The 26,367-nt window shown below is 42.5% G+C and overlaps 1 protein-coding gene across 2 annotated transcripts in view; it reads left to right on the plus strand.

Annotated features, from left to right (window-relative positions):
* OTC (ornithine transcarbamylase) overlaps positions 1 to 26,367 on the plus strand; it is a 310,400-nt gene that overhangs the window by 220,393 nt on the left and 63,640 nt on the right. For both annotated transcript variants that reach the window (XM_085622916.1, XM_085622915.1), the window contains exon 4: positions 7,833 to 7,920. In XM_085622916.1, coding sequence (XP_085479042.1) covers positions 7,833 to 7,920 — 88 coding nt within the window. The remainder of the gene's footprint in view (positions 1 to 7,832; positions 7,921 to 26,367) is intronic.

A 26,367-nucleotide genomic window follows, 5' to 3' on the forward strand; every position in this document is an offset into this window, starting at 1 on the left:
AGCAAACAGACCATACAAAAGGCATTTACAGACACCATGCAGATCCAATATAAATGTCTCATGCATAAAATACATCAGAGGAAATATATAGTGGTGAGACAGGCAGATAAGGGTGGAAACATTGTTCTTTGGTCGCTTGCAATGTATGTGCAATGTATGTGGAGGAGGCCAATGAACAACTGGGAGACAAGCAGTGTTATGAAAAGATTTTTAAAAATGAGGTGTTAAAAATTAAAAACCAGTTCCACACTGAACTCTGTAGATGGTCTAATCACTCAAAATGAATTTCTTTTCCTCAAAACAGATTCACCTGTGTTACCCATCTTATACTTGATTCCAAAGAGTCACAAGAATTTGAATAAACCTCCGGGCCGGCCGATTATTTCAGCTATCAGTGGCCTGTTTGAAAATACTTCCAAGTATGTAGATTTTTTTCCCTAGGACTCAGTAAAAAAAACCTGTCCTCATACATAAAAGATACCGGGGATTTAAAAAACAAAGTTTATAAAAATAATTGGGAAGATGATTACATACTAATGACTTTAGATGTATCATCATTATATACAAGCATGAGCATGAGCATGTCATACAAGCAACTAACTATTTTTTAAGATCTAGGCCACTTACTCTCTAAAAACAAACAGAGATGATCCTTGAAATGATTGCTAGCCCAGATCTTTGCATAAGAACGTGATCATGTGGTCACATTTTATTGACAACTTATTTATTATATGGCGAGGTTCACCAGATTCAGCTGAGAGATTTGAAGAGAATTAACCACAATCATCTAAATCTCCATTTCACACCATGTGGCCCCTCCGCAACCCCGTGGAGTGCCACGTCCCTGGGGCTAAACTTAAATTTAATACAGGGGGCATACACTCTCCTTCGCAGCCCTGGGGACCACCACATCCCCGGGGCAATTTATCAAACATAAGGGGTGTGCACGCAGCTCCCCACAGCTGGAGGACTGCCACCTCCCCAGGGCTGAAATACATAAATGTACGGGGTCCGCTGTGGACCCCTGGCTCCGGGGAACACTACCTCCCTTGGGCTAACCTGTATGTTGGAGGGGGCAATGCCGCCCCCTTCATGGAGCCATGGATGGCCCTGTGGACTGCCACTCCCCAGGGCCAGCTCCTGCTTTGTCCCTGGGTTCTCACTCCTGGGACATAGCTGTTTGTTGTGGCTTAAAGTGAAGCCGAATTGCTTTCAGCCACAGGGAACTGCCTTTCCAGTAGCTCTTTGTGTGTAAAAGCAATGCCGGCACCTGCAGGAAGCGGGGAGCCGGCAGGGACCGCGGGGGCCTTCAGGCTCCCCTTGCAGTCCCCAACGAAAGTCACTGGGTGCCTTGGGTGGGTCCTGGAAATCCCAGAATGGAGGCTGGGCCCCAGGTGATGGGGTCCCCGTCTCTAAAATCGGCCCAGGAGGGGGACTCTAAAAAATAAATAGGCTGAGCTCCGAGGGATGGGGTCCCCAAGGCCAAAATTGGCCAGGGAAGGGGGTCCATGCGGCCCCTCCCCTACTAAAGCAAAACAAAAAAAGTTGCCTGGCATGTCACAGAAGGCCCGCCCCCTTTCACCACCACTCTGAAAACACACCTCCAGATGACTACTGGTTGGACGATGAAGTCCTTGTGACTCCTGAGGGTCCTTGGGGGCCAACTACCCCTCCTGTCTCCTCCAGTAAGTCCCACACAGTGGGCTTGCTGAGAGGTCATAGGATCCCCCCCTTGCTTTCTCCAACACTTTGCAAACGCGCCTCCTGAGCACTACTGGTTGGGGGATGAAGTCCTCTTGGATGCTGAGGGTTTTTTGGGGTAAAGAATCCCCCTGTTACCTCCTGTAAGTCCCACACAGTGGGATTGCTGAGAGGTCTTCGGAGGCCTTGCTCCCTTTCTTCACCACTCTGCAAACTCACCTCATGGTGCACTACTGGTTGGGGGATGAAGTCCCTTAGATGCTGAGGGTCCTTGGGGGCTAAGAACCCCTCCTTTTACCTCCAGTAAGTCCCACCCAGTGGATTTTTGAGAGCTTGTGGGAGGTCCGCTCCCTTTCTCCACTAGTTAGGAAATAGAATACAAAAACCTTAGAAAATTTACTGAAAAAACCAAAGGTTACAGAGAAGTTATAGTTAGGAAATAGAATTTTAAAAAACCTTACAAATTCACTGAAAAAATGAAGGTTACAGGGACATTATAGTTAGGCTCACTTTTCACTCATACAAAACCAAAGAGATTCAGAAGTTATGGTTAGCTGAGCTGAATATAATTATGGCCCCATAATGCACCACATATGACCTCACCTATTACATCACTCATGACATGGTCAGTGACATCACTCATGACATCACTGAAGACATATGAAAGGACATCACTCATGACATCTCAAATTACATCATCTGGTTTTGAACAAGTGAAATGTGAACCTAACTATAACATCCCTGTAACCTTCTTTTTTAGTGAATATATATATATATATGCCTGGAGAGCATAAACTTGCCTTTGAATTAGAGTTATAGCTGACTTTGAAAGTAAGTACAAGGGGGCAGATTTATGTTGCACTTGCGCCACTTTTGCGCTGCCGTTGCGTCACTTTTGTGACGCAGCAGCGGCGCAAATCCTGCGCCATGGTGCGGGGTATTTACAACGTGACGCATCTGGGAGATGCGTCACGTTGTAAAGCCCTGCGCCACATGTAGGCGTTCCAGGGCAGGTGGGGGCGTTCCGGCGCAGGAACGCCTCCTAAAAGTGGCTGAGTGAAATCTACCAGATTTCACTCAGTCACTTTTAGGCCCATGCTGCGTCAAAACCCTGCGCCTGCTTGAAGCAGGCGTAAGGATTGACGCAGCATTGTGCAGATAGGGCCCCCCAGAGCCTTGCTGGAGCTGCGTCGCGCTTGCGACGCAACTCCAGCAATGCGCCACTTTTACGGCACAGATGCGTGACGCATCTGTGCCGTTTTTGCCCCATGGTGCGCCGCATTATAAATGCAGCGCATTCATGACGGCGGAGCTGGGGCGCAAAATGACTGGCGCATCCCTGCTGATATGCAGGGATGCGCCAGTTATTATAAATCTGCCCCCAAGTTTTTTAAAAAAAAACGATTCCTTATTGGAGCTATAGAAGAGACTCCTGTGCATTCAAAATATGAAAAAGTCAGGAGGGCATGTCAGTGAGTCCCCAATAATACATCACTTCCTGTGCACTGCTTATACATTTATTACAAGAGAGACCTGGCTCAATACCCCCTGTTGTTGCAAGATTGAAAAACATTTTCAAACTCATAGAGATAGATTAGTAAAGGGGCTTAAAACAGTAAACATTTTTAACATTTCTCTTAACTGTTGGGTTCTGTTGAAGGAAGTACATCTCTGCTTTTATCCCTAGATATGCAAACATTTAGAAATTAAATGCCAATTTGTGAAAATATAGAAAAGGAGATTGAAGAGATCTAAGAAAGATGCACTTTTACTCTGAAAAGTGGTATTAGACCCGGCATAGTTAGGTTTCCAACCACTACGTAGTACTGATTTAAACCTAGTTTCAGTAGTAGATATTGGACAAGGGGGCAGTGTGGCCCTCATCATTTTAGGCCTTTCAGCAGCTTTTAATACCATCTCACATACTATTTTGCTCATAGGTCTGCATAAGATGTTCATCAGAGATTTCTCATTGGACTGGATTACATCATACCAGCGCTACAGAACTCAGTCAGTGAAACCTGCCTCACATCACTGTTACTTTAAACTGGAGAGGGAAGGAGTTCCTCATGGCTCATCCCTTAGCCACACCCTTTTTAATATCTATGTGGCCCACTTGGAGCCTTATAAAATACTTTGGGCTCTCCTTCATGACATATGCAAGTGACAAGCAAATAATCATCCGCCTGAATGACCTAAATAGAGAGGCCAGGGACACCACTAACACCTCATTTATGGAGGTTTCCTCTAGAATCAGTAAAAACGAATAATGCTGACAATCTTGGGATGGCTCCAGAACTAGTTCCAAACTAAAAATCCAAGGGGTAATTGTGGGCAACTTTTTGAATTTTCAGTCATATACTAATAACATGATGGTAACTTTCTTTCTATTCTTAAATACACTGAAAGGAAATCTGTTCTTTTATCCCCCAATAAGCCAAGAGTATTATCCAGGTTAGGTATTGTAATACCCTGCTCCTGGGCTGTTCAAGAAAATTGATTGTCAAACTTCTATTAATATAGAACATGTCAGTGCTCATCAAATTGGGAGTTAGAGACAGGCCCTCATTTCTCCCCTGGATAAGCTACACTGGCTAACTATAAAGAAAGAATTTATGTTCAAAGGGATCCAGCTGACTCGCAGAGCTTTCTATTATAATGGGCCACTTTATTTACAAGATTCCATCAAACGGTACATGCCGAAGAGAGTTCCGCAATTAGCATGGAAGGCCATATCGGAGATCCCTCAATACAAGAGTGAACATTTAGGCAGAAGGTTTTTCACAGTTCAGAAATGCAACGTACAGCTGATTTATTAGCCTGACATGAGATCATCTGGGGCCAAGTTGGACCCGGCCATCTCTGCAGGGGCACCCCAAAGCATTTAGCTTCACATCCTTCCTATGCTTAACCTGTTTTTGTTGGCTTTTAGGACTTGGTGCACTTTACCACTGATAACCAGTGCTAAAATACTGGTACTCTCTCCCTAAAACATAGTGCACTTGATTGGTATATTCCATTTATTTGTAAGTCCTCAGTATATGTAAATTGAAAGCTTCTAGAGTGCAACAGCACTCATTGTGCACCCACTAAAGTAGTCTTTAAAAACATGTTTCAGGCCTGCGACTGCAGCCTCCACTGCAGTTTTATACTGCCATCTTGACCTGGCAAAAAAACCTTTTTCCAGGCCTAAACCTTCCTTTTTAATACCTAAAAGTCAACCCTATTGTAGGCCCTAAAGACTCATGTGGAAGGGTGCATTGTATTTAAAAGTAGAGCATGTGGGTTTAAATTTTACATGTCCTGTCAGTTAAAAACTGCTAAAGTAAATTTTCACTGTTGTAAGATATATCTCTCCCATTGACTAACACTGGGTTACATGATCACATTAAATATGTGATATTTTTGGATTAGGGGTGGGAGGAATGCCATGTTTACACGTCAATGAATTGAATTGTAATTTAAAATCCCCTTGAATGGTAAAGTCAGATTTTAAGTCACAGTTCTGAAAATGCCACTTTTAGAAAATTGGCTGATAATATTCTGGCTCACATGATTGTCAATAGCTTAGGTGTTGGGCTTTGTTTTATTCCTCTCAGACATTGAGACAAAGTGGACTAGGTGTTGGCAAGACGGACCTTCCTGCCAGGATGGCTGGAAATAGAGCTGTTCCTTGGCCCACTTACACCTCAAAGGGATGCCTCCAGCACACACACAAAGGAACCTGATACTAGACTTTCTGTTACCCCAGACTTCTTGGAGTCTTGGCAAGAGAAGGGAGCAACTTTCCGGAATCAGATGTGGGGGTAGGCCAGGATGTTCCCCCACTTCAAAGGCTGGCACCAGGTATAAATATTGGACCACCAGAATACCTCTTCAGTAGGCACTGACGGCCTCATGGTGGAGGCCCCAGAGTCAAGGGAAAGTCTCTACACTTGGGGCAGAATCTCTGCAATGAGAGCTCTCATTGTGTAGATTCTGCCTCGAGTGCGGAGGCTTTTTGTGAATCAGGCCCTGAGAGCATTGGTGTGCTAGGCGTCATGTGACGTAGAATGGGAGCACTAGCATACGGAAGCAGCCAGCATAGCTGCCGATGAAGGTTGCATGATTGCTCTCCCTCCTCCTTGCCTTCAGTACCCTTGACCGCTGAGCTCTAGTGCTATGCCGCCCATACTGCTCATCCAGCCTTACTCTGACAACTCATGGACAGCTTCCACAAACTCTGCCAGACCAGCTGTAGTCGTGGAGGCTCTAGTGGTGCCTGGCACACGGTGCATGGATTTCTTGGGGAGGCACCACATAGGCCCCATAGCCTAGTCCCACCGGGGACTGGTGCCCTGCTAGGGGACCCCAAAGTCCCTTTCTGTCTGCCTCTACATGGCGGTCGGGCCACCATGCAAAAACAGAGAAACATGGACATCGTAGTCCCTACGGTGGTGCCTGCACAGGCACCACCCTAAATTTAGGGGTTACGGTCTGAATGCTGCCCCAACTGGCTCCTTGAGCCTGTCAGAGGCTGCGGTCCTTCCCCCCCAAATAGTTCTGACTGCTGGCATTGTAGTCCGGCAGTCGGTCTGGTACTCTAGATGTCGGGTGGACCGCCACCGTAGGCCTGTTGGTGGCTGTCCGCACAACATCATATTCGGACCCCAAATATGGCTATCTGATATATTAGAGGACACAACATTCAAAATGAGAGATCTCCAGTTTGTGAGATGACATATAAGTGTCACGAGGACAAGACATGTTGCATATTAGTTGTTATTCGGTCCAAAAATTTGATTATGTACATGTGCAAGTCTAAACCTTTGGCCAACACATTTTACCCAGTCAGAATCATCCTCACCCTGTCTGCACAGGACCAAACCTGTGAAGCAGCCCACATAAGTTGTGCGAAACCAGGTGAGGGACGTAAAGAATGTCCATCTTCCGAGGCCCAGCAGAGGAAAAATCATACCAACATGTGCAGCAAACAACCAATGCCAAGCCCTGATGTCAGGGACAAGCCATCTGTAACTCCCGAAACCAATAAACAGATAACTTTGAAAGAGCTGGCAATCTGTGGCCCGACCAATGGGAAAAGAATAAACCCATGGAGGGGATTTCAACCCCCTTGGGCTCTGTGAAGCCTTTGTTTAAAATATTGGAACATTCTATCCTCTAGGGGCAGAATGTTCTAATAGTCTTAGAGCCCTCTGAAGCAGGCTCTACTGGCACTTAAAGGGTCCCTCCCCTAGTAAAGGCCTGAGCCAAACGCTGGAGCAGGCCTTTATGGCCGATAGAGGCTGCTACAGTGGGCTCTCATGCTACCGAACACTTCCCGATAAAAGACTTCTTTCTTAATCAACTTCTGCACTGAGCTGAGTAGCCATCACCAGCAGCATTGCAGTGGTGCAAGGAAGCTTGAGGGGCTCCCCTGCAAAGTACATGGAGGGTGGCCCCCACGCTCCGGACCCAGTCAGGAGCTCTTAGGCTAATGTAGCAGGTGCAGTGGCTGGCTGCACCCCAATTGTAACCACCTTTTACTAACTTACAGTGGTTTCTCTGGCTTCATTTTCCATGCCACCATTCAGGTCCTTGCCACCCTTGCTATGCCACTCCCTAAAACGTCATGCAACACCTCATCACAGCATGATCACCCAGTGTAAAATACTTGGAGATACAGGGAAAGTCATCAAGAAGCAGTGCTGAAGCACCGGCGTCTCGCAGTGTCCTCCATGATTAGTTGAAACTGGGAGAGGCGGGTAATGTTGGTGGGAGGCAGATCCTGTGGCTGCATAATCTTCCTCCTAACCACTTCCCTCCAATCTGCTAGGACTTTAAGGATGGTAGAGGTAGTGCTGGCAGCAGCCTTCCATCCACCAGTGTTGTCAAGTTATAGGAACAGGGGGAGGCAAGGGTAGGGAGGGTTGCCAGAACTGTTGACAACAGCCAATAGAAATGTATGTTTGTATAATGTATACAAATAGATTGCTCCTAGGTGCACTTCACATTACATTTCTTCCTATTGGAAGAAATACCTTAACGTAAATTGTTCTTCCAGTGTCTTGTTTAATATGTACTTTTTTGGTGCTCTATGTTCATTCAACTTAAGTGGTGATTTAACTATTTATTTTTTATTTCCTTTTTAGGATTTGCCCTTCTTGGGGGACATCCATGTTTCCTCACAACACAAGATATACATCTGGGAGTGAATGAAAGCCTCAGGGACACAGCACGGTTTGTATAATGTCCTTTTATATCAGCTATAAACATGATTGTTTTCAGACTTAAAACACTACCGTGGAGATGCATGCACGAGTTTCATAGGATTTAGAAATATACACTAAAAAGTACCTCTTGGTTTGATTTACAGCAGAGTACAATCGGATGGTAGTGGAAAACATATGTCAGAATTCTTTATTGCATGATTAATTAAAATCTTCATAATAACAACTCAAAGAAGAAAAATGTCAGTTCAACCGTATACAGAGATAAATTATAAAAAAGTCAGCTCATTAAAAACAAAATCCATAAAATCAACAGCAAATTCTTTTTATGCATTAATACAAAATGACTGCAAATATGCAGAAAAAGTGCAATGTGGAGTACAGGCAATACCTTCAAGGTGGGGAGCCTCAAAATACCGTGGTGAATATGTTTAAGGGGCCCAAATTCCATGTCAACCAGTGTTTTTTCACTCATGTCCAAGATTAATGTTATAATTGTGTAGTACGCCTCATGCCCTCTGCATTCCAATGCGAGTATGATCTAATATTACCAAGTCGTCCTCATACAGTATAATTGGTAAATCAACCAAAATGGCCATTGTTCTGCACAAACAGCATTCTCTTTGCCGGTAGTTTTGTTAAGCAGACCATTTACATATTCCCAAAATGTCAGTGACTTGCGCTGCAAGCAGGGTATATATATGCTTCCACTCTATGAATTTTAGTTTTAACACCCAGGCTGTCTTTTTGTTTTTTCTCCTTGCCTCCTTTAGCTCTGTTTCGTCTAGTTGTCCTTTCCATCTCTTATACCTAATTTCAGCCTTCCGACTCACTGTTGTGCTTAGTTTGAATTCTTTGTCCTTACTGTAAGTTTTATACGTACATTTCGGGGGCAGTCATAGATTAGTTTCAAGCTTATTGAACATTAGCCTGCATGCAGATCTCTCATTAAAATGCCCCAATCTTTTGTTATCAAGGTGAATTTTTGATCAAGTGCACGAGGTCTATGTAGTGCCTTCTACATCTGATACTTATGTTTGCTGTCAGGTCCCCAATTTATCCTTTGGCTTCAATAGTCAGAGACCAGCCAGCTGGATTTACTTGTGCATGAATTTTAGAGGACAAGTTGAGTTTAATTGTTAGTGGGTGGTGGTCACCTTCAGCTCTACGTGTGACCTTCTATTCATGCATCTAGTGTGCATGTGATTGCTCAAAAATACAAAGACCAGTGTAAAGATGTTTCTAAAAGTGGGCTGTTGTCTGCCCGCCGGGTTTCCCTCCTACTCTCATGTTCGCAGGTCAAGATCTTTGATGAATGCCTCTAGGCTGTTTTGATTAGCATCCTTCTGAGCTCTTCCTGGTAGACATAAGTTTTGCATTTTGAAGTCTCCTACCAAATGAGTTCTTGGTCTGGATGCTGATAGAGGATCGCCCGAATCTTGTTTCAGATGTCTTTCTTCTTTCTTTTCCTGGATCAATGTAAATATTTAAGAGAATGATAGATTTAAGTTGTCCATCCAATGCTAATTGTGATAGATCAGGTGCCTGCAGATCATGAGTAGATGTTTTTATTTTTAGCTGAAGATCAAGCTTTACAAAAGTAGAGTGGCTGCTGGAGGGTCTTCCAACAAAGTTCTTCCTCTCTGCTGTCTTATGTACTGCATGGTTGCCTGGGATTGATAAGGGTGTTGTAGCCCAGGTTTCCTTCAGACACAGCAGATCCCCAGTGCTCAAGAAGTCAAGAGCCTCTTTTTTCTCCAAAACAGTAGTCACTCCTGCTACATTCAAGCTTATTATGATTATACTGTGTCTGGCCTTGTTTTTAATTTTTTTCTGATGTACTAGGAGCTCTTTTGGTCCTTAACTGTTAAGGCAGGCGAAAGCCATTGCAGCTAGTTTGTTGGTCGTAAGCAGCATCGACAATAGTGGGGTCTGTTAGTTTTTTGTTGCTCTGTTTATTTTATAGTTGCACTGTTATATTTTCCTCCTACACTGGAGCATTAGGATGGTATTGGAAACCGGCTGATAAACCATCAGTGAATATGGTAACATATCAACAATATTTGGAATTACCCGAATGGCAGATATTCTGGCAGCGGATACTCCTTTGGCTCCACTGTATGTTTTGCCAAGGTGCAAAGGTACCTCCACCAGACATGGTGAAAAATCTACTTCCTGATTTACCGCCAGGTCTGGTGAAGCTACCTCAGTAAGACTTCCATGGAATTCATGATGGGTTTTCAGGGGTGGAGAAGTAAACGGTTCCTCTCATGCAATACTCCCAAGCATGCGAAGGAGCCTAGATATCTGAACAAAGACAAAATATACCGTCTTCATCGGTGCATCTCAAGTTCTCACATCTGCAGGTGTTAATTCTGTCAGCAGAGACAGACACTGGCCGATTTTCTACTAGAGTGTTTTTCTTCCTCCAAAAGCCTTTCTGATCGCTGATTCAGCTGTTTTAGCAGAGTTTCCTATCCTGGTGGATGAGTCTTAATGTCTCAGATTTTTCTTTCCTACTTTTGGTGAGGAATACTATTCTATAAATACATCAATATAATCTGTTTGCTGGAGGCTCTCCTCTTTTGCAGACAACATACTCCTCATTTTAAGAACTTCTATTAATCTACAGAATATAGTTGATAGGTTTCTAGATTTCTGTAGTTCACAAGTACTAGAGATGAACACTTCCAAAACACAATATTTGACCGTTTCCCTCATAAGTGCTTTAAGAATTGCATTAGGATAGGGAACTACGCTGCAGAAGGTTGAACATTTTGATCACCTAGGTGTTAGGGTTGATATTTTATGAGAGGTAAACTCCATATTCAGAAGTGTGGTACCATATTGCTTCAAAGATCTGCGGTGATGATCAAGATGTCAAAGCTATGATCTCCAGATCTGTATCCCAGGCAAAAGAGTTATACTGAACCATGACCCAAACTGCATCTTTACATGGGGCAGAGGCCTGGGGGATGTTAAAGATCTTTGCAGAAGAGAGTCAAATTTCCTTAAGTCTAAGTTCAATTTGCCACATAGTACACCAAGCATACCACTTTACATCGACAAAGGTTTAAAGGGATAGGGGACATAGCTGTATTAAGACCTATAATCGTAAGGCGGAGACTGTAGACAACCCCTTAACTTATCATACAAATGGCCTTTCTGAGGTCATAAAGCTTAAGAAGGGCCGTAATAACATGGTTGAGACGTTCATTTTTGGCTAACACCATTGAAGCTGGAACATCTTTTACATGACCCTATTTCAATCAATGGAGTGCCACGGCCCACCATGAAGTCTGTCAATTGGGATTATGTTTTAAAACAGTGCATATTTATTTTCCAGTTCTTATATAGTGCATGGCTACCCAGAGCAGGAATCCCAGCGCTGATAGGAATCATGAAAGGATAACATACTACTTATCTAAACAAATGAGTCTTCAGTTGCTTTCTACCTGACATGGAAAAGGGAGATTACAAGGAGGGAGGTCGAGATCAAGATGCCTGGTCCGCGAGGAGACCGGCATGCTAGCACAGACGTTGGCATTCACCTGCTACGCCCACAACACCTCCAGATGGAGAGAGGGACCCATACAATGGTTGGAGGGACAGACATTGCTGTTGTTACTGCATCCTCAGTAATGAGGCTTTAGGAGTCCAAGGAGACACCACGGGAACCCAGGGAGCACCATGAGCCCAGTACTGAACATAAGGAGCCCAACATAGCTACAAAATCTATTGACAAGCTCAAGTTACTGGAGATACTAGATGTTTGAGCAAACTGCCAGGCTGAGGAGACAGCGGACAGCAAAGAGGACTCGATGTCCTGTGTTGGGCTTAGAGTTGCATTGGTATCCACAACAAAGGCATGTTAGGTGGGTGTCCAATCAGATCCCTCAGCTCATACATTTCATAATGAGCCTTCCCAAATTTCTGTGAAGAAAACAATGCTGGATTTCTTTAGTCTTGAGGCCTCAGGTTCACAAGTACCTATTAACTCCTCACATCCATCTACCCCCCTGCCCTGCCCTTCAGTGCCTACATCAAGGGTCAGCATTCAGACTAATAATTTGGGGACTGCTGTGACTGTTGCGGCCACTGTGTATAACACTAGCTCGTGGCTCCCCGGCCTGTAGTGGAGGGAGATTTACAGGGAAAGCTGTATCCCAGTCCGTTACCTGGGCAGCGGGTATGGTATGCTCGGGGGCTCAAACTATGAGAGAAAATGAATCCCATGAGAATCAAGATGCCCTAGAAGAGTTTATTTCACTATCAGATATTTCAGAGACTGGTAGTCGAGTGGAGGGTGCAGAATAACTGACAGCTCGGTTAGCAGGCTAATTCAAAATCTAGTCCCTAGGAGTTCTCAAAAAACCAACAGACAATCCTGAAATCCTTTGGTCATTACAGGCTGATCATGGGGAAATTGGGGCTGTTTTTCTAAATTTATATTTGACCTATTTTGCCATGATATGCGCATTATACTGTATCGGGTAAGGGCATATAATCAGATTGTGTGGGCTCTTGTTGGAAAGTTACTTACCACTATTCATTTTTTCCTCTCCAGTTGAAATGTTTCTCATTTTGCTGCATAACTATACTTGGGAAATAAGATTTGGGCATATTTATGCCATTGGATTTTTAGAATACTCTTGGAGGTGGCTTTGTTATCAGTCGTGTTGTAATCGAACACATTGGGGGACATCAGTGTGGTCTCATATCAAAGTTTTTTACATTTCTGCTTGGGAGAGTCAGGCAGGAATATGAATGAGTGTTAGTGGTTGGGAGAGGGGGAGTTGGGTGGTCTGGGTAGTTGGGGGCATTGCAGTGGGTCACAAGGAGCAATTAGAGGTGTTGGGTCAAAACGTAGCAACTCTGGGGAGACAGAAGGGTTCTCATGGGATAAAGGAAAAGATATAGCATTAACTGAGCTAATTGAGTCAAATTGTAAACCCATGGATCGGAGAAAGATTTTGCCTACTAATAGATATTGTTCTTAAAAATCGTAACCAGGATGTGCACATGCTTAGTTGGATTATAATGGTATGTGCTCCCTTGATTAGATATAGTAGAGAGTAATTAAGTATCCTGAATCTCCCTATTCTGTGTTCAGGAGATTCATCTTACCAATAGTGACCTTCATACGCTGAGTAGTTTACGTTACCACACTCTTTTTGTAATTGGGATAGATATTCCAAAGAGAGAGGTGACATTACTGTCTAAGGGAAAGGAATGGGCTGCTCATCAGATCAAGTTAGACAGGTCGGGTGATAGGTGATCACTCTTATAGGGAATGGAAGTTTACAACTAACAGCCTGTATGAATGGTCTGTGTGACTACCATTGAGTTGGGTAACAACAGACATCTGTTATTCGGCATCAAGATACCCTTGGGTGAACATGCGCTTACAAATACTCATGTTATGTTAAGTATGCTACGACTACAGATGATCATACAATGTTTAATGTTTTTCTTGGTGAGATCAGTATTTTGCAGGACTCAGTTCTTATAAGTGGGGACTTCAACCTCACTATCCACTGAGGGGTGCATTCCACGACATCTTTAGAAGCAAGTCAGTGGTGCATGAGAAAGTGTAGGGCAGCTATAAAGCACATTCTTGAAACTCATGACCTTTGTGAGGTTTGGCTGGCTTGCTGGGGAGATGGCTTGATGGGGAGTTGAATTTGGTTTTAATTTTAATTCTGCTCCACGTGGTACATCGTCTCGTTTAGATATGTTCTTAACAAGTCACAGTATTTTACCTGCCATGTGTATTAATTTAAATTCAAGTATTGTTTCGGATCATAACCCATTGTAATATTTTGTTAGGTCAAGTAAATTGGTTTCTGTTGTACCCCCAGGGCGACAGACATTTTATCGTACATTACTGCTCAACCATTAGCTTTATGTCTTCTGGCTTAAGTGAATTTATCATTGTCAATAAAGTTTCTGCCAACCCAATAACGGTCTGGGATGCCTAACCAGCTTTTGTCAGGGGCCAGACTATTAGTTATACTATTTGAAAAAGTAAGGATAAATGGGTCACTGAGGCAAGGTTATGGGAGAAACTTCCACATTTGGAAATGTAATATTCATTTTGACATATGCTGCAAAATTGCCCAGATAGGGTTTTTGACATATTTGGACAATTGACCAGAATCTGGATGCAATTGAAGAAAGCGATCAGGGATAGTGCCTGTTCTAAGTGTCAGGTGAAATGTTTGCTGTGTTTTGAGAACAGGGAGGAGATGTGTCAGCTACTGGCTTTTCAACTTAAGGATAAGAATAATACATATTTGGTTGTGGGTATAAGAGATGCTACTGGTAAAATTGTCACAGGCTGCTCTGATATGTTAGCAGTTTTTCATCCATTTTATTCCAATCTTTATAATGATGACTTCTGTGCAATCCGGGTATGATCAACAGCTACCTTTAGTCGGTAAGACATAATCAACTCACAGCATAGAAAAGGGGAGGGTTGGATACTCTAATTACTAGTGACAAGATTGAAATGGCAATCACACAATAAGCAGTGGGTCCCGATTCTATCCCGACAAAATTTTATAAGCAGTACAAAATATCATTACCCCTCTTTTGCTTAAACTTATGAACTCAACAACATTTCTTGAGCTGACACCTCCTTGTTGGGGAGAAACATTTATATCCATATTTGTAAAAAGGAATCAAGATCCACTGAATTGCTGTTCATATCACCCTATATGATTAATTAATTGTGACAGAAAAATGTATACATGAATATTATCCAATCGACTAGCTGCATTTATAATGTCCTTAATTGTTCCAAAGCAGTGCAGTTTTTTTCCCTCAAAGGATACCTCTTCCCACATACATTTAGCTATGTCAGCTCCAGAGGTTGCACGTGGGTCTAAAAGTCCTGCCGGAATGATCTTTTTGGATGCTGAAAGGGCAATGGACAGGATCTCCTTGTGGCACTTGTGAGCGGTTATCTATGGGATGAGGCTTAGGGCACGTTTTTAACACAGTGCAAGTTGCTTTACTCCTCTTTAACAGCTAGGATCATCTGTATGGGAGCACTCTCCAAGGCTATCCAAATTAATTGTGGCACTAGGCAGGGATGCCCCCATCCCCTCTTTTATTTTCTCTCTGTTTAGATACATACATACGAGTACTCAAATCATTATTTTTAATTCCATCTTTGATACTGCTTAATTGGGAGGTTAAGCTCCTAGCATACAAAGATGATATTTCAATCTTAACATCATCTCATATGAAGGCACTACCAGCTATTGAGGATGCTGCCATGGTATTGGGGAAAGATTCAGGATATAAATTAAATATGGATAAGGCAGAAATCATAGCTAACATCTATCTGGAAAGCCTTGATGCTCAGTATGTTACATCTGCTAGGTATATGGGCGTTCTTATTTCTTGCAATATGGAAACCATTATTCCTTTTAATCATAAAACCGTATACATGCAATCTCAGACTTTATTTAGATAGTGGGATAAATTACACCTACATCAAATTGGCACATGTAACATCATCTAAATAGTTATCTTGCCACAGTATCTTTACCTACGCTGGTCCATTCCCTTATATCTCTATAGGAGAACCTGATGTTCTATAAGATATCTGCAGGTTTCACGTAGCAACAGTGGGTTTGCACTTCCATCTCTTTGGAACTTCTGGATCTCTGTATTTTTTTAAGACTCTCTACAGTGGTTGGGTCAGGGAAATAAAACCTGGTCTGTTTATTTCTGGAAATGTCAATCTTCCCTCAAGTGGTTATGCCTACTAAAAGTCTGATTGACACGGCCTATTTCAAACATACGCGGTTTAATACTATCTTAGTATAATGTCTGGCAGGATATCCAATCCATTTGTCATATACCGCTGTTTCATTAGTTTACTTCTGTTGGGTATAATCCCAGCACTCCGCAATGTGTTCAGGACAGCTACATAAATCTTTGGTGTGGGTCAAAAATGGTGACCCTGGGTCCGTTTTTCAGAAATAGAGCCTTCTCATCTTTTCAGGATATAAGTAGCGAAAATTGTCCACCCAGAATTGAATTCATCTGCTATTTACAATTAAGAACATTTTCATCATGTATTCCTTTGAATGAAATTAGTATGGTTGGCAATACATTTCTACAGAGCCTTGTGAAAGTATCAAGACGTGATTATATTCATACTTGTTATCTAAGTCTGATGGGTCAGAAGAATATGTCAAACAAATTTGAGGTTATGTCTGTTAATTGGTCACGCAATTTGCATTCCAAGGCATACTAATGCTTGACCAAAGTATTGTAAACATCTCCTGGCTTAAGACCAACCCCTTTAAAATCTTGTATGATTTATACTACACACTGTATACGCTGCATAAATGGGGTCTAACGGCCACTTCGAATTACTTTCGCTTTAGCAAGCCTGGCATGAACACCATATATATCTTCTCAACATGTGATATTATTGTGCAATACTGGGGCAAAGATTTTGAACTGATCAACTGACTTCTTAAGACAGATGTTAGATCTGACCTTAAAACTATGTATTGGAAAACTATGTAATTGGGCTATTTGTCTAATGGCACATCTGATATTGTTGGGACCTTTCTCTGTGCTATAACAACTTCAAGATTGGTGATTGCTCAGGCATGGCTTCAGAAGGAGGCCCCAGATCCCCTATCCTGGTGGCAGGAGTTTGCATTCCTTTGTGGGTTGGAGCTGGCGGTCATTCGGAATCATCCTAGATGCAGTAAACGGAGACAAATCTGGGCCCCAGTCAAGCTGGTATCTTTGGATCTTACACCTGGTTACGAACTGGAAATATGAAAGAGCACATTTTTAAGTGTTGCAATTGATTTTTTACTTGTTCTTATGGATAATGAAATGTGTTGTAATTGCAATAACAAAATGGGCGACTGAACGGAGGCTCTATCAAAGAGCTCCGGAGCTAGGTATAGCAATTTATTGCATTAATCCCGAATTAGCGAAGAAAAAAAAAGTAAGAAAAAATAGAGGGAGACATTGGATTAGACATGCTTACTGGCCTGAGTAGTTGCAGTCCATGGCGGGCACAGAGGGTGAGCTGCAGACGATGAACGCACGTCGGAGGACAAGAAGATAGACCCTCGGACACGAAGCGGACAGAGAGTGGCTCTGTTTCAGCACACCAATCCCCTGAAGTTCCCGTCGGCTACCATGCACCACTCTGTGCAAGGAGGTAACACGCAGAGCGGGAGGGGAAGCTGAGAGGCCTCGCAGGAGCACAGAGGAAGAGTCCGTTTAGCTCACCAGACCCCTGAAGCTCTCTTGTAGCGCTCATGCTCCTCTCCGCGCAAGGAGATAGACACGGAGGTGGAGGGGAAGCCAAGTGAGACCCGGCGGGAGGAATTTAATGGGCGGCGCTCCAAGGTTCTGGTGAGCGGTTCGGAGGCAGGAGAGAGCATGAGAGAAAGAGGACATGCCCCCACCCACCCCAACACTACCTGGAAACTGAGGAGTCAAATAAAGAAATTCAGTATAATAAAACCGGAAACTAAGGAAAAAAAAGAATAACTGAAAGGGAAAGTGGACCAACCTTGGGCTCTTGAAGATTGGCCATTTCGATAGTGCTTGATACTGTAGAAAATGGCTCATGTATTATAGAAAAGGAAGGAAGACCAACAACAACTGTTCAATGAAACAAAAATAGGACTACAAATAGTAGGATATCCACAGAAAGCAAATAAGCAGCCCTATTAGAATAGGCAAGTTGGTCTGCCCAATCAATACTCTATATCCAATTCACGAGGGATCCCAGACATATGGTCACAATATGGTATTGGCCAGTCCATTAAAAGGGAGAGAGAAAGAAAGAGGATAAGAAAAGCAAGAAGGAAGAAAAAGGAAAGAAAGAAGAAAAACAAAATGGCAGGAGACCTAAAAGCAGCAGGAACTAACTCCTACAATATAATTTACACCCCCCCCAACATCTCCTGGAACGCAGCTAAGGCTTTTAAGCACAATTTAATGAAAAAAACACTGAGACACTGATCTTAGACCTAGACTTCAACATGAAAAAGGGCATCTTGGTTAATGACCTTATATTCCTCACAAGAAAGCAGGTAAAATGGCGCGAGATCATAACTAAACTATTAAACACACAAGAAACAAAAAACATACCATACAGCGTTAAGCTATTGATTGCTCCTTCTCATAGACTAGGAGCTGCACTGAATACAACAATCTATGAAAATGGTACTGTACTCATTCAAGCAAAAGACAAGGATCTAATAAAATTTGTCGAATACTTCTCCACGCTGAAAGAACAAGTCCGGGAAAACAACAAAGCCCCTGCGCAAATTCAATTACACATCACAAACGAGTAACACTGAGAGCGGAACATGGAAAGACAATAGAGCCACAGAGGTCAAATCCTTCCCCTACAAACGCAAAGGAGCCTAACAGAGGCACTTCACAAGTAATTGACTTTTCACCAACAATCACGATTAATCCTTTAACACCATCCCACAACGAAAGTCAAACTCCTGCATGAATGATCACGACAGCCTCCACGCTAGGAGCTAATTGACACATTCACCAAGAAATAGTTTGCCGAAGGTTGAGACAGCCTGCTATGCCACCAAACGAGGGGATTATGCTACAACATCCACCCAACCACCATTCAATGCTCCACTAACATCTAACTCGCCAGACAGTAGGAGCTGACCACCTAATCTAATAAAGAGCCTGAGTGTCTCCCCCCGGGATAGAAGAAAAACTAGAAGCATAATCAATGCCGTACCTAAGATAATGGTCAATAAGACACTAGATGGTGAATTACCAAACAATAATTCATCAAGTCTACTGAGCTCATCCTTTATCACCCCTGCTCCTGCAGTGATTCCAGATACTCAGAATCTAAATTTTAGTAACCTAATACAAACGATTTCCAAAGCTAGACTTGATCTGAAGACTATTGTGAGCCTCACAGAAAACTTGCTCTCCAAATTCAAGAGTATTCAAGAGGCAGTACTCTCACTACATAACAATATAAAAGCTACATCAATGTCTCTATCAAACAGACAACATCAGCCACACAAACTCCCTCGTTATCTATCAGACGAGGAAACGCAAGCTCTACTGCAATCCTATTAACCGAATCAGACCACAACCAACCTATATAACAAGAACAATGTAAATGTAATCAGCTCAGTACCAATCAACTTCTTCAGAGAAGTCAGGCCCAGTAACAGAAAATTAAATATGAATAACCTGAAGCGAATAAGGCAAACCACCTCAAATCAAGACACCATCCTGGAGTCTCAGAAACCGCTCACAGGTCTACTAATCAATTACCGCTCAGCAGTGAAACACGCGTCAGATATCGCTGATCTTATCTTGAGTCAGGAGATCGATGTAGTGATCCTAACTGAAACATGGCTCACTGAATCTTCCTTGCCATGTTTGGATCTACTGGTGCCCCCTAACTATATCATTGTGAGGCAAGACAGGCTTAAGAGAAAAGGTGGGAGTAGTGCAGTAATTCATCGCTCAGAGCTGCCTGCCGACCCTCTTAGCTCATGTGAATACCTTGCACTTTCCATATTAAATACTGAGAAACAGCTATGCAAGGTCCATGCATTCTATCACCCACCATGCAAGAATGAACCTTTTTTCGACCACTTAATGGTGATCATCACAGCAAACGCCTCCCCACACTTCAATTACATATTCTTAGGGGAGTTCAACCGACACTGGAACGATTCTAATGACAGCCAGGTCAACATCATCAACGACTTCCTAGCAGACCAAAACCTAGTACAAGCCTACACGCTTCCAACGCACGTGAAAAGCTCCACGCTAGACTGGATCATACCCAAAGAGAAAGCTGTGAACCTAACCTCAATCATGCCTTGCGACTGGTCAAATCATCACATATTAACTTTCCAAATTCCTAGACTATTAAAAAAAACACACTCTACCAATCAAACCCAAACAATAGGTAAGGACCACAAAGAACGTGGACAACGAAAAGCTTGCTTCGCTCTGCAGGAGGGATCTTCCCTCTCCCAGAAATTTGAAAAACGCTAGCAAACTCACAGAGCACTACAATGCGAAGATGTCAGAGATAAAGGACACTGTAGCACTGTTAAAACTAAAACAAGTTACGGACAAAGATAAAAATCCCTGGTTCAGCGGAGCACTAAATGAAGAAAGACGTAAGCTGAGACTAGCAGAATGTAAATGGAGACAACTGCCATCATCCCCACAGCTAAAACTGCTGAGAAAAGCCAGAAATGCCTACGACAAAGATATTCTGAAATAAAAAAAGAATTCTTCAGAACGGAATTGGAGAGTGCGAAAAACAGACCTCGGAAACTCTTTGAATTGGTTAAACATCAATCAAACAAAACAGCCAAATCTGCACTTGAATCAACAAAATCTCAAATTAGCTGTGAAGAATTCGCAAATTTCTTTACATCCAAGGCCACGTCCTTGAAATGTGAGCTCAGGACAGCAGCATATTCATTGGAGGCTTCACAACCAAGTGATTCATCACTGCTCAATCAGTCAGTACCCAAAAACGAAGTTCAATGGTCTAATTTTAAACTATATGACCACAACAACCAAAAGGAGATGGTTCTCTGTTTCCAAATATATTATTAAGTAGGCTCGATAGCTCTACACACAGGTATGCAGGACTGCCGTCTGGTACGTCCCTATCGAGAACCATCTCCTTTTTAATAAGACGTCTTTATTAGATGACAAACTGTTATTCCCACAAGCATGAGTGAGGGTTTTTAAACTGTTGATTGCGCTACCTTCTGGGTCCAATTGGCTAAACAGACCAGTGTGTTAAGGGCGACCCCACCTGAATATATCAAGATGATACACATTATTACTGCGATATCGGTGTATGAGTATGAGATATGTGTATGAGATATTGAATAATTTTGTATTGTTTTAATGATGCATTTTTCTTGAGCATATTGATATGCTCTTTCATGTAAATTGTGTTTATGATATCACTTCTTTGTATCACCCATTGCTGTAATGGGACTTTTAATGTGTTAATAAACTCAATGTGATATTGTTAATAAATGAAATTCTCCTTAGTGTAAACTTTCTCACATCTCATCTGGAGTGGTTTGCAGAGTGTGACAGTTTGGAGTTGATGAATCGGACTGAATGGTGTAAGTGGGTAATTTAAGTGAAATTTGTTTAATTAGTCCAAAGAGAAAAATCTTTTTAACTATACAGCTATGTACATGGCCCAATAGGTTTTTGCATGTGCAAACAGGTTCGCAAACCCGTTTGCGCATGCAAAAACAGGTCGTACATCTGGCCCCAAGATCTTTCTAAGGAGCAAATTCCTACCCTGACCAATACAGAACAACCCCATAAGATTCGCCTAAATCCTCTCGCTAAGAGGCACAAGAGCCTTTTTGATAAGATTCAATTTCTCCTGTTTAATATAGGCTCTTGATTCCCTTGATGATATGGTTCTTCTAGACTTATATTCTGTGAATGTGCTAAAGTCTTTCTTTTTTGAGTGAAGTAGCTGTGACAACTTTGAATTGGACTTTAATTTGTTAAACGCTATCCAGAGTATTGTACTAAAGAAAAAGTTATCATATCCTGTACTGTGAAGCAGTCTGATACCCTATGGGGTCAAGTTGGCGCTATAGAAAACACTAAATTAACAAATAGATAAATTGCTCTTAAAATACATCGAAAACATTTATACTAATAGGTCAGTGTTTTCTAAACTGCAGGTCGAGCTGATTTTGTGTAAATAAAGATACCTTTAAATTCTGTGTTCTACTTTTCATGCTTGCCAGTGATTCCAAGACAGAGGTCAAATGTCAGGCTGCTTTATTCTAACATGGAGTTTGGTGTTTACTTTTCTTTCTCTGACTACAAAGAGACCCGGGTGTTTAACCCCTCCCCTGCTCATGACGGAACCACTCCGTCATGAGCCACGGTCGCCGTGTGCTCATGACGGAGTGGTTCCGTCATGCTGCGGCCGTTGGCGGACGCGCCGCCCACGCGGCGCTAATTCCCCGCCTGTGCGGGCGATTAGCGCAGTGGGCGGAGTCATGACGGAACCACTCCGTCATGAGCACAGCTCAACCGTGGCTCATGACGGAGTGGATCCGTCATGAGCACCGCGCCACCGCGCTGCCCCCAAACCCCCCCCCAGCGCTTCAGCGGAATTCCCGCCGCAGCGAAAGGGTTAAAGTGATTTATTTCACAATGCAGGGTGTTGTTTTTTGCAATACACAACAAAATGTAAATACCTGTAAATGAATTATATGCATTCAGCAGTTAGGAAGATAAAAAGGAAGCACTTTTTATTTTTCGTAATTTTGAAGTGTGCCGTAAACAAATTTAATTAGACCAAAACAAATTAAGACATTTTGTCAGTGATGGATGCACAAATTATAAATATTGACTGTAACCAGATTTCCACACATATCATTTATGTGCTATATTGTTTTATCAGCAAAACTATATGTCTCTGCAAGTGTAGTGGCCGTTTTGATGGAAAATGTGCTGTCTGTAAATGACAGTGCACTACTACATAATGCCGCTGTTACATTAAAAAAGTTTGTTTTAAAAAGAGGGTTGTGGTTCTAAAAAATTTGAGAACCACTGTAATAGTTTCAAATGTAAGTAAATGCCCAATTAGACTTAACATGGTTTCTGCAAAACATGTAATAATGTTTTAGAAAATATAGATCATGTTTAATTTTTTCTGCCTGGCATACAGAACAGCATGAAAAAGGTGGATAAGACCTTTAAGTTTGAATCTGGGCATTAGGTATTATATTGACGCATCAATAATTGTTTTTGGTCTGACAAAATGTTGTATTGCAGTGTGGCTCATAAGGAAATGCCAAGGGCTTTTACATTGAACTAGTGATTTTGTTTTAAAATTACTCTAGTTAATATAATATTCTAGACTTTAAATGTATACATTTGTAAATGCAACTGAGAAGTTTTCAAAAATTATCGCTTCCATTAAATGTAGACTTTAATCTGTGTTTCTTTGTGTTTTACCGGGTCAAACTCAGAAATAAACTTAAATTTACTTTCTTACTAATTATAATCTCATTATGATTAATCATTTAACATAGCCTTATAGCCCGCCGTAGTGGGCTTTACTGGCTATTAAAGGCCCGCTCCAGCATTAAAGACCCGAGCCAGAGGGCTATAAGGCTATTAGAACATTCTGCCACTAGAGGGCAGAATGGTCTAACAAATTAAACAAAGGCTTCAGGGAGTGTGAGGGGATTGAAATCCCCTCAGGCTCCCTGAAGACTTTGCTCACAGCCACAGCTGTGAACAAAGACAATCATTGGAATGTTGGAGCTCCGGGCTTATACCAGCCATTATAAGCCCAGATCTGCTCCATTGTTTTCAATGGAGCTCCCAACGTTCCAATGTTCTAGTATAGCCTTATAGCCCGCCGTAGCGGGCTATACCGGCTATTAAAGGCCCGCTGGAGCGTTAAAGGCTCGAGCCGAAGGCGAGGGACTTTAACAAGGCAGCGGGACTTTAATAGCGGTATAGCCCTGCTACAAAGGGCTATAAGGCTATTAGAACATTCTGCCACTAGAGGGCAGAATGTTCTAACAAATTAAATAAAGGCTTCTCGAAGCTTGAGGGGATTTAAATCCCCTCGAGCTTCGAGAGGCTTTTGTAAAACATTGGAATGTTGCTATGCAGGCCTTTACCGGCCCGTAGAAGCGGGGAGCACTCCATTGTCTACAATGGAGCTCCCAACATTCCAATGTTCTAATTGTATTTAACATTCATTTTATATAAAACACTAACCACACATACTTGTAAAGATCGACAGACTGCAGCAAGAAAGAAAACTTACAGCACAATTTTACAAATGTAAAAATGTACACATGAAAATAATTATTAAATATGTTTAGAAAATTAACATAAATAATGTAATAATATTAATTAATCTATTGCTTAAATAAAACACTTCGAAAAATCCTGAAATAAGCCCCAAAATCTGAAAACAGACAAATTGATTAGATAATTGTGAGGTGTAATCATCTTATTAAATAATAATGAATAGAAAATAACATAAAATCAACAAATCATATTATTTTATACGTCTTGTATATAAAACACTACCCACTCTTGTATATAAAACACTACCCACTCAATTTCCCAATATGCTCCAGAACCCCCTAAAATAACCAACTTATAAGTTCATTTAACAAAATTCAACATCCAATTAAATATTTATCCTGAAACGTTCCCCAATAATCATTAAAAACAAATAACTAATTAATAGTAAATAACATTTTAAATAAAAAAACTACCCACTCAGTCCTGCAAAGACTCATAAACCAAATTAAAATCATGCAGTGTTTTAAGCGCTATTATGAGACGCTCTATAAAAGTAGGTTAGGGGACGGGGACCCTGCCGTTGACACTTTTTTAGATGAGGTCACGCTGCCTGGCCTGGACCGGGAACAGGCGTTGGAATTGGGTAAAGACGTAGAACCGGGTGAAATATGAGCTGCCATCAAGCGCATGACCCGCAACAAGACACCGGGGCTAGGCGGCTTGCCCATAGAATTCTATGAGAAATACATTGACTTGCTAGAACCGCGGCTCCAAGAGGTTTATAGAGAAGCTAGAGAATTAGGACGACTACCCCAATCGATGCGCGAAGCGCTGGTGATCCCGTTATTGAAGCCGGGTAGGGAAAGTGAGAACGTGGCCTCTTATAGACCACTGTCGATGTTAACCACCGACTATAAAATATTGAGTAGTGTACTAGCAGCCCGATTACTACAATATATGCCCACCCTGGTTCATAAGGACCAAACTGGGTTCATACCGCAGCGCAACACGACTGCGAACATCCGGAGATTGGTACGATTGCTGGACGATGATCACCCAGAAGCCCCACAGCCTATGATACTCTCGGTAGACATCGAGAAAGGTTTTGATAGCTTGGAATGGGGATATTTGTATAAAGTATTGCGACGGTTTGGATTAGGAGAGGGTTACCTCCAATGGACGAAAGTATTATATACTTCAGCAGTGGCTAGAGTGCGAGCGGGCTTATTGGTCTCACCGAGGTATCTAGTTGAGCGCAGGACGAGGCAGGGCTGCCCGCTCTCCCCGTTACTGTTCGCCTTGGCGGTGGAGCCCCTCGCGGCTAAGATTCGGACAGGCCGCTGTGGAAATATGGATTTTTCTGGTCAGTTATGTCCCCTATCTTGGACCCCAACGGTTCCATGTGCATGTCACAAGTACATGTATGTTCCCTCCAGTTCCAGTTATGAGGACGCAAATACATGTGCGTCCACCGTCAACATGTCCTTTGACAGATCCGCCATGTATAGGCCGGATATCCCATTCCTAAATATGAAAGGCCATCGGCTTTATATGGTTCACTTATGCCACTTTTCAGTCCAGGCAAGTAGGCCCTGATTCTGTCATCAAACTCTTCTTGCCTTCTGCCTCTAAAAGCTCCAGCCCGAGCCTGCATCTGTGACCATGAACTTTGTCTCATTCTCTGCGCGGCTCACGAAGCCTGACATCAGCTTACTCTCTGCCAAGAACTGTATTTCACCTTCGAATTATCTGCTTCCCCCTCAGCCGACACATTCCTGCCTAGTAGTTTAAGTAAACATTCTTCCAGTTACCAAGCAAAAAGGCCCATCTTCTCTGTCCTCATGTAAGTAATTCATAGCCCTGTTACCATGGAATATTCCTACCCCCTCGCATTCAGTGTAGACACTTAGACGCTTGTACACGCACGCACAGTCAGTATAGAATAGATTCTGTCCGAGAGTCCCTCTTTTATGGATAACATAGTTCTTTAAACATAGGATGTTAGATATGATTTGGGATTAGGTTGACTTGACCCCCCAGACTTCTCGTCTCCACATATAGAGCTAAATGTCAAGTCCCCGTCACCCCCTAGTTACACGTCAATTACACGTCATACTGCTGCGCGCGCATCTATGCCAAGTATTATCTTATAGATCCACCTATGTATTACATCATAACCAATCATGTTCCTTTTTACTCACTATTACACCCATTTTCGGTTACGCAAACCAAACGTCAATGTCCTTATCAATTGTTACGCCTACTGTATTCACTTCATTATAATGTATGTACTATAAAAGTTACTTCTTGTCAATAAAGTATGTACTTCACTTCCTGAACCCCCGTGGTGATGGAACTTGAAGCATCCGATTATAATCGACCACCGGAATAAAGCCCATTCCGAAACTCTAATATCACGGATTCTGCCTCTCATTTTACTGAGCTATTTTATAATGTTTCTGTATCAAATTCAGTCCCGGTAAAGGAGAAATATTTACCACATGATGGCGCCCGAACAGGGACACTTTCTCATCTCACACGCCGGCGGTGCGTTGCAGGCCCGGTCTCCTGCCACAGCTGGACGGACAATAACGCGTACCAGCAGGATTTCCTG

The sequence above is a fragment of the Triturus cristatus genome, chromosome 8 (genome assembly GCF_964204655.1).
Source record: "Triturus cristatus chromosome 8, aTriCri1.1, whole genome shotgun sequence".
In the NCBI taxonomy this organism is placed as follows: Eukaryota; Metazoa; Chordata; class Amphibia; order Caudata; family Salamandridae; genus Triturus; species Triturus cristatus.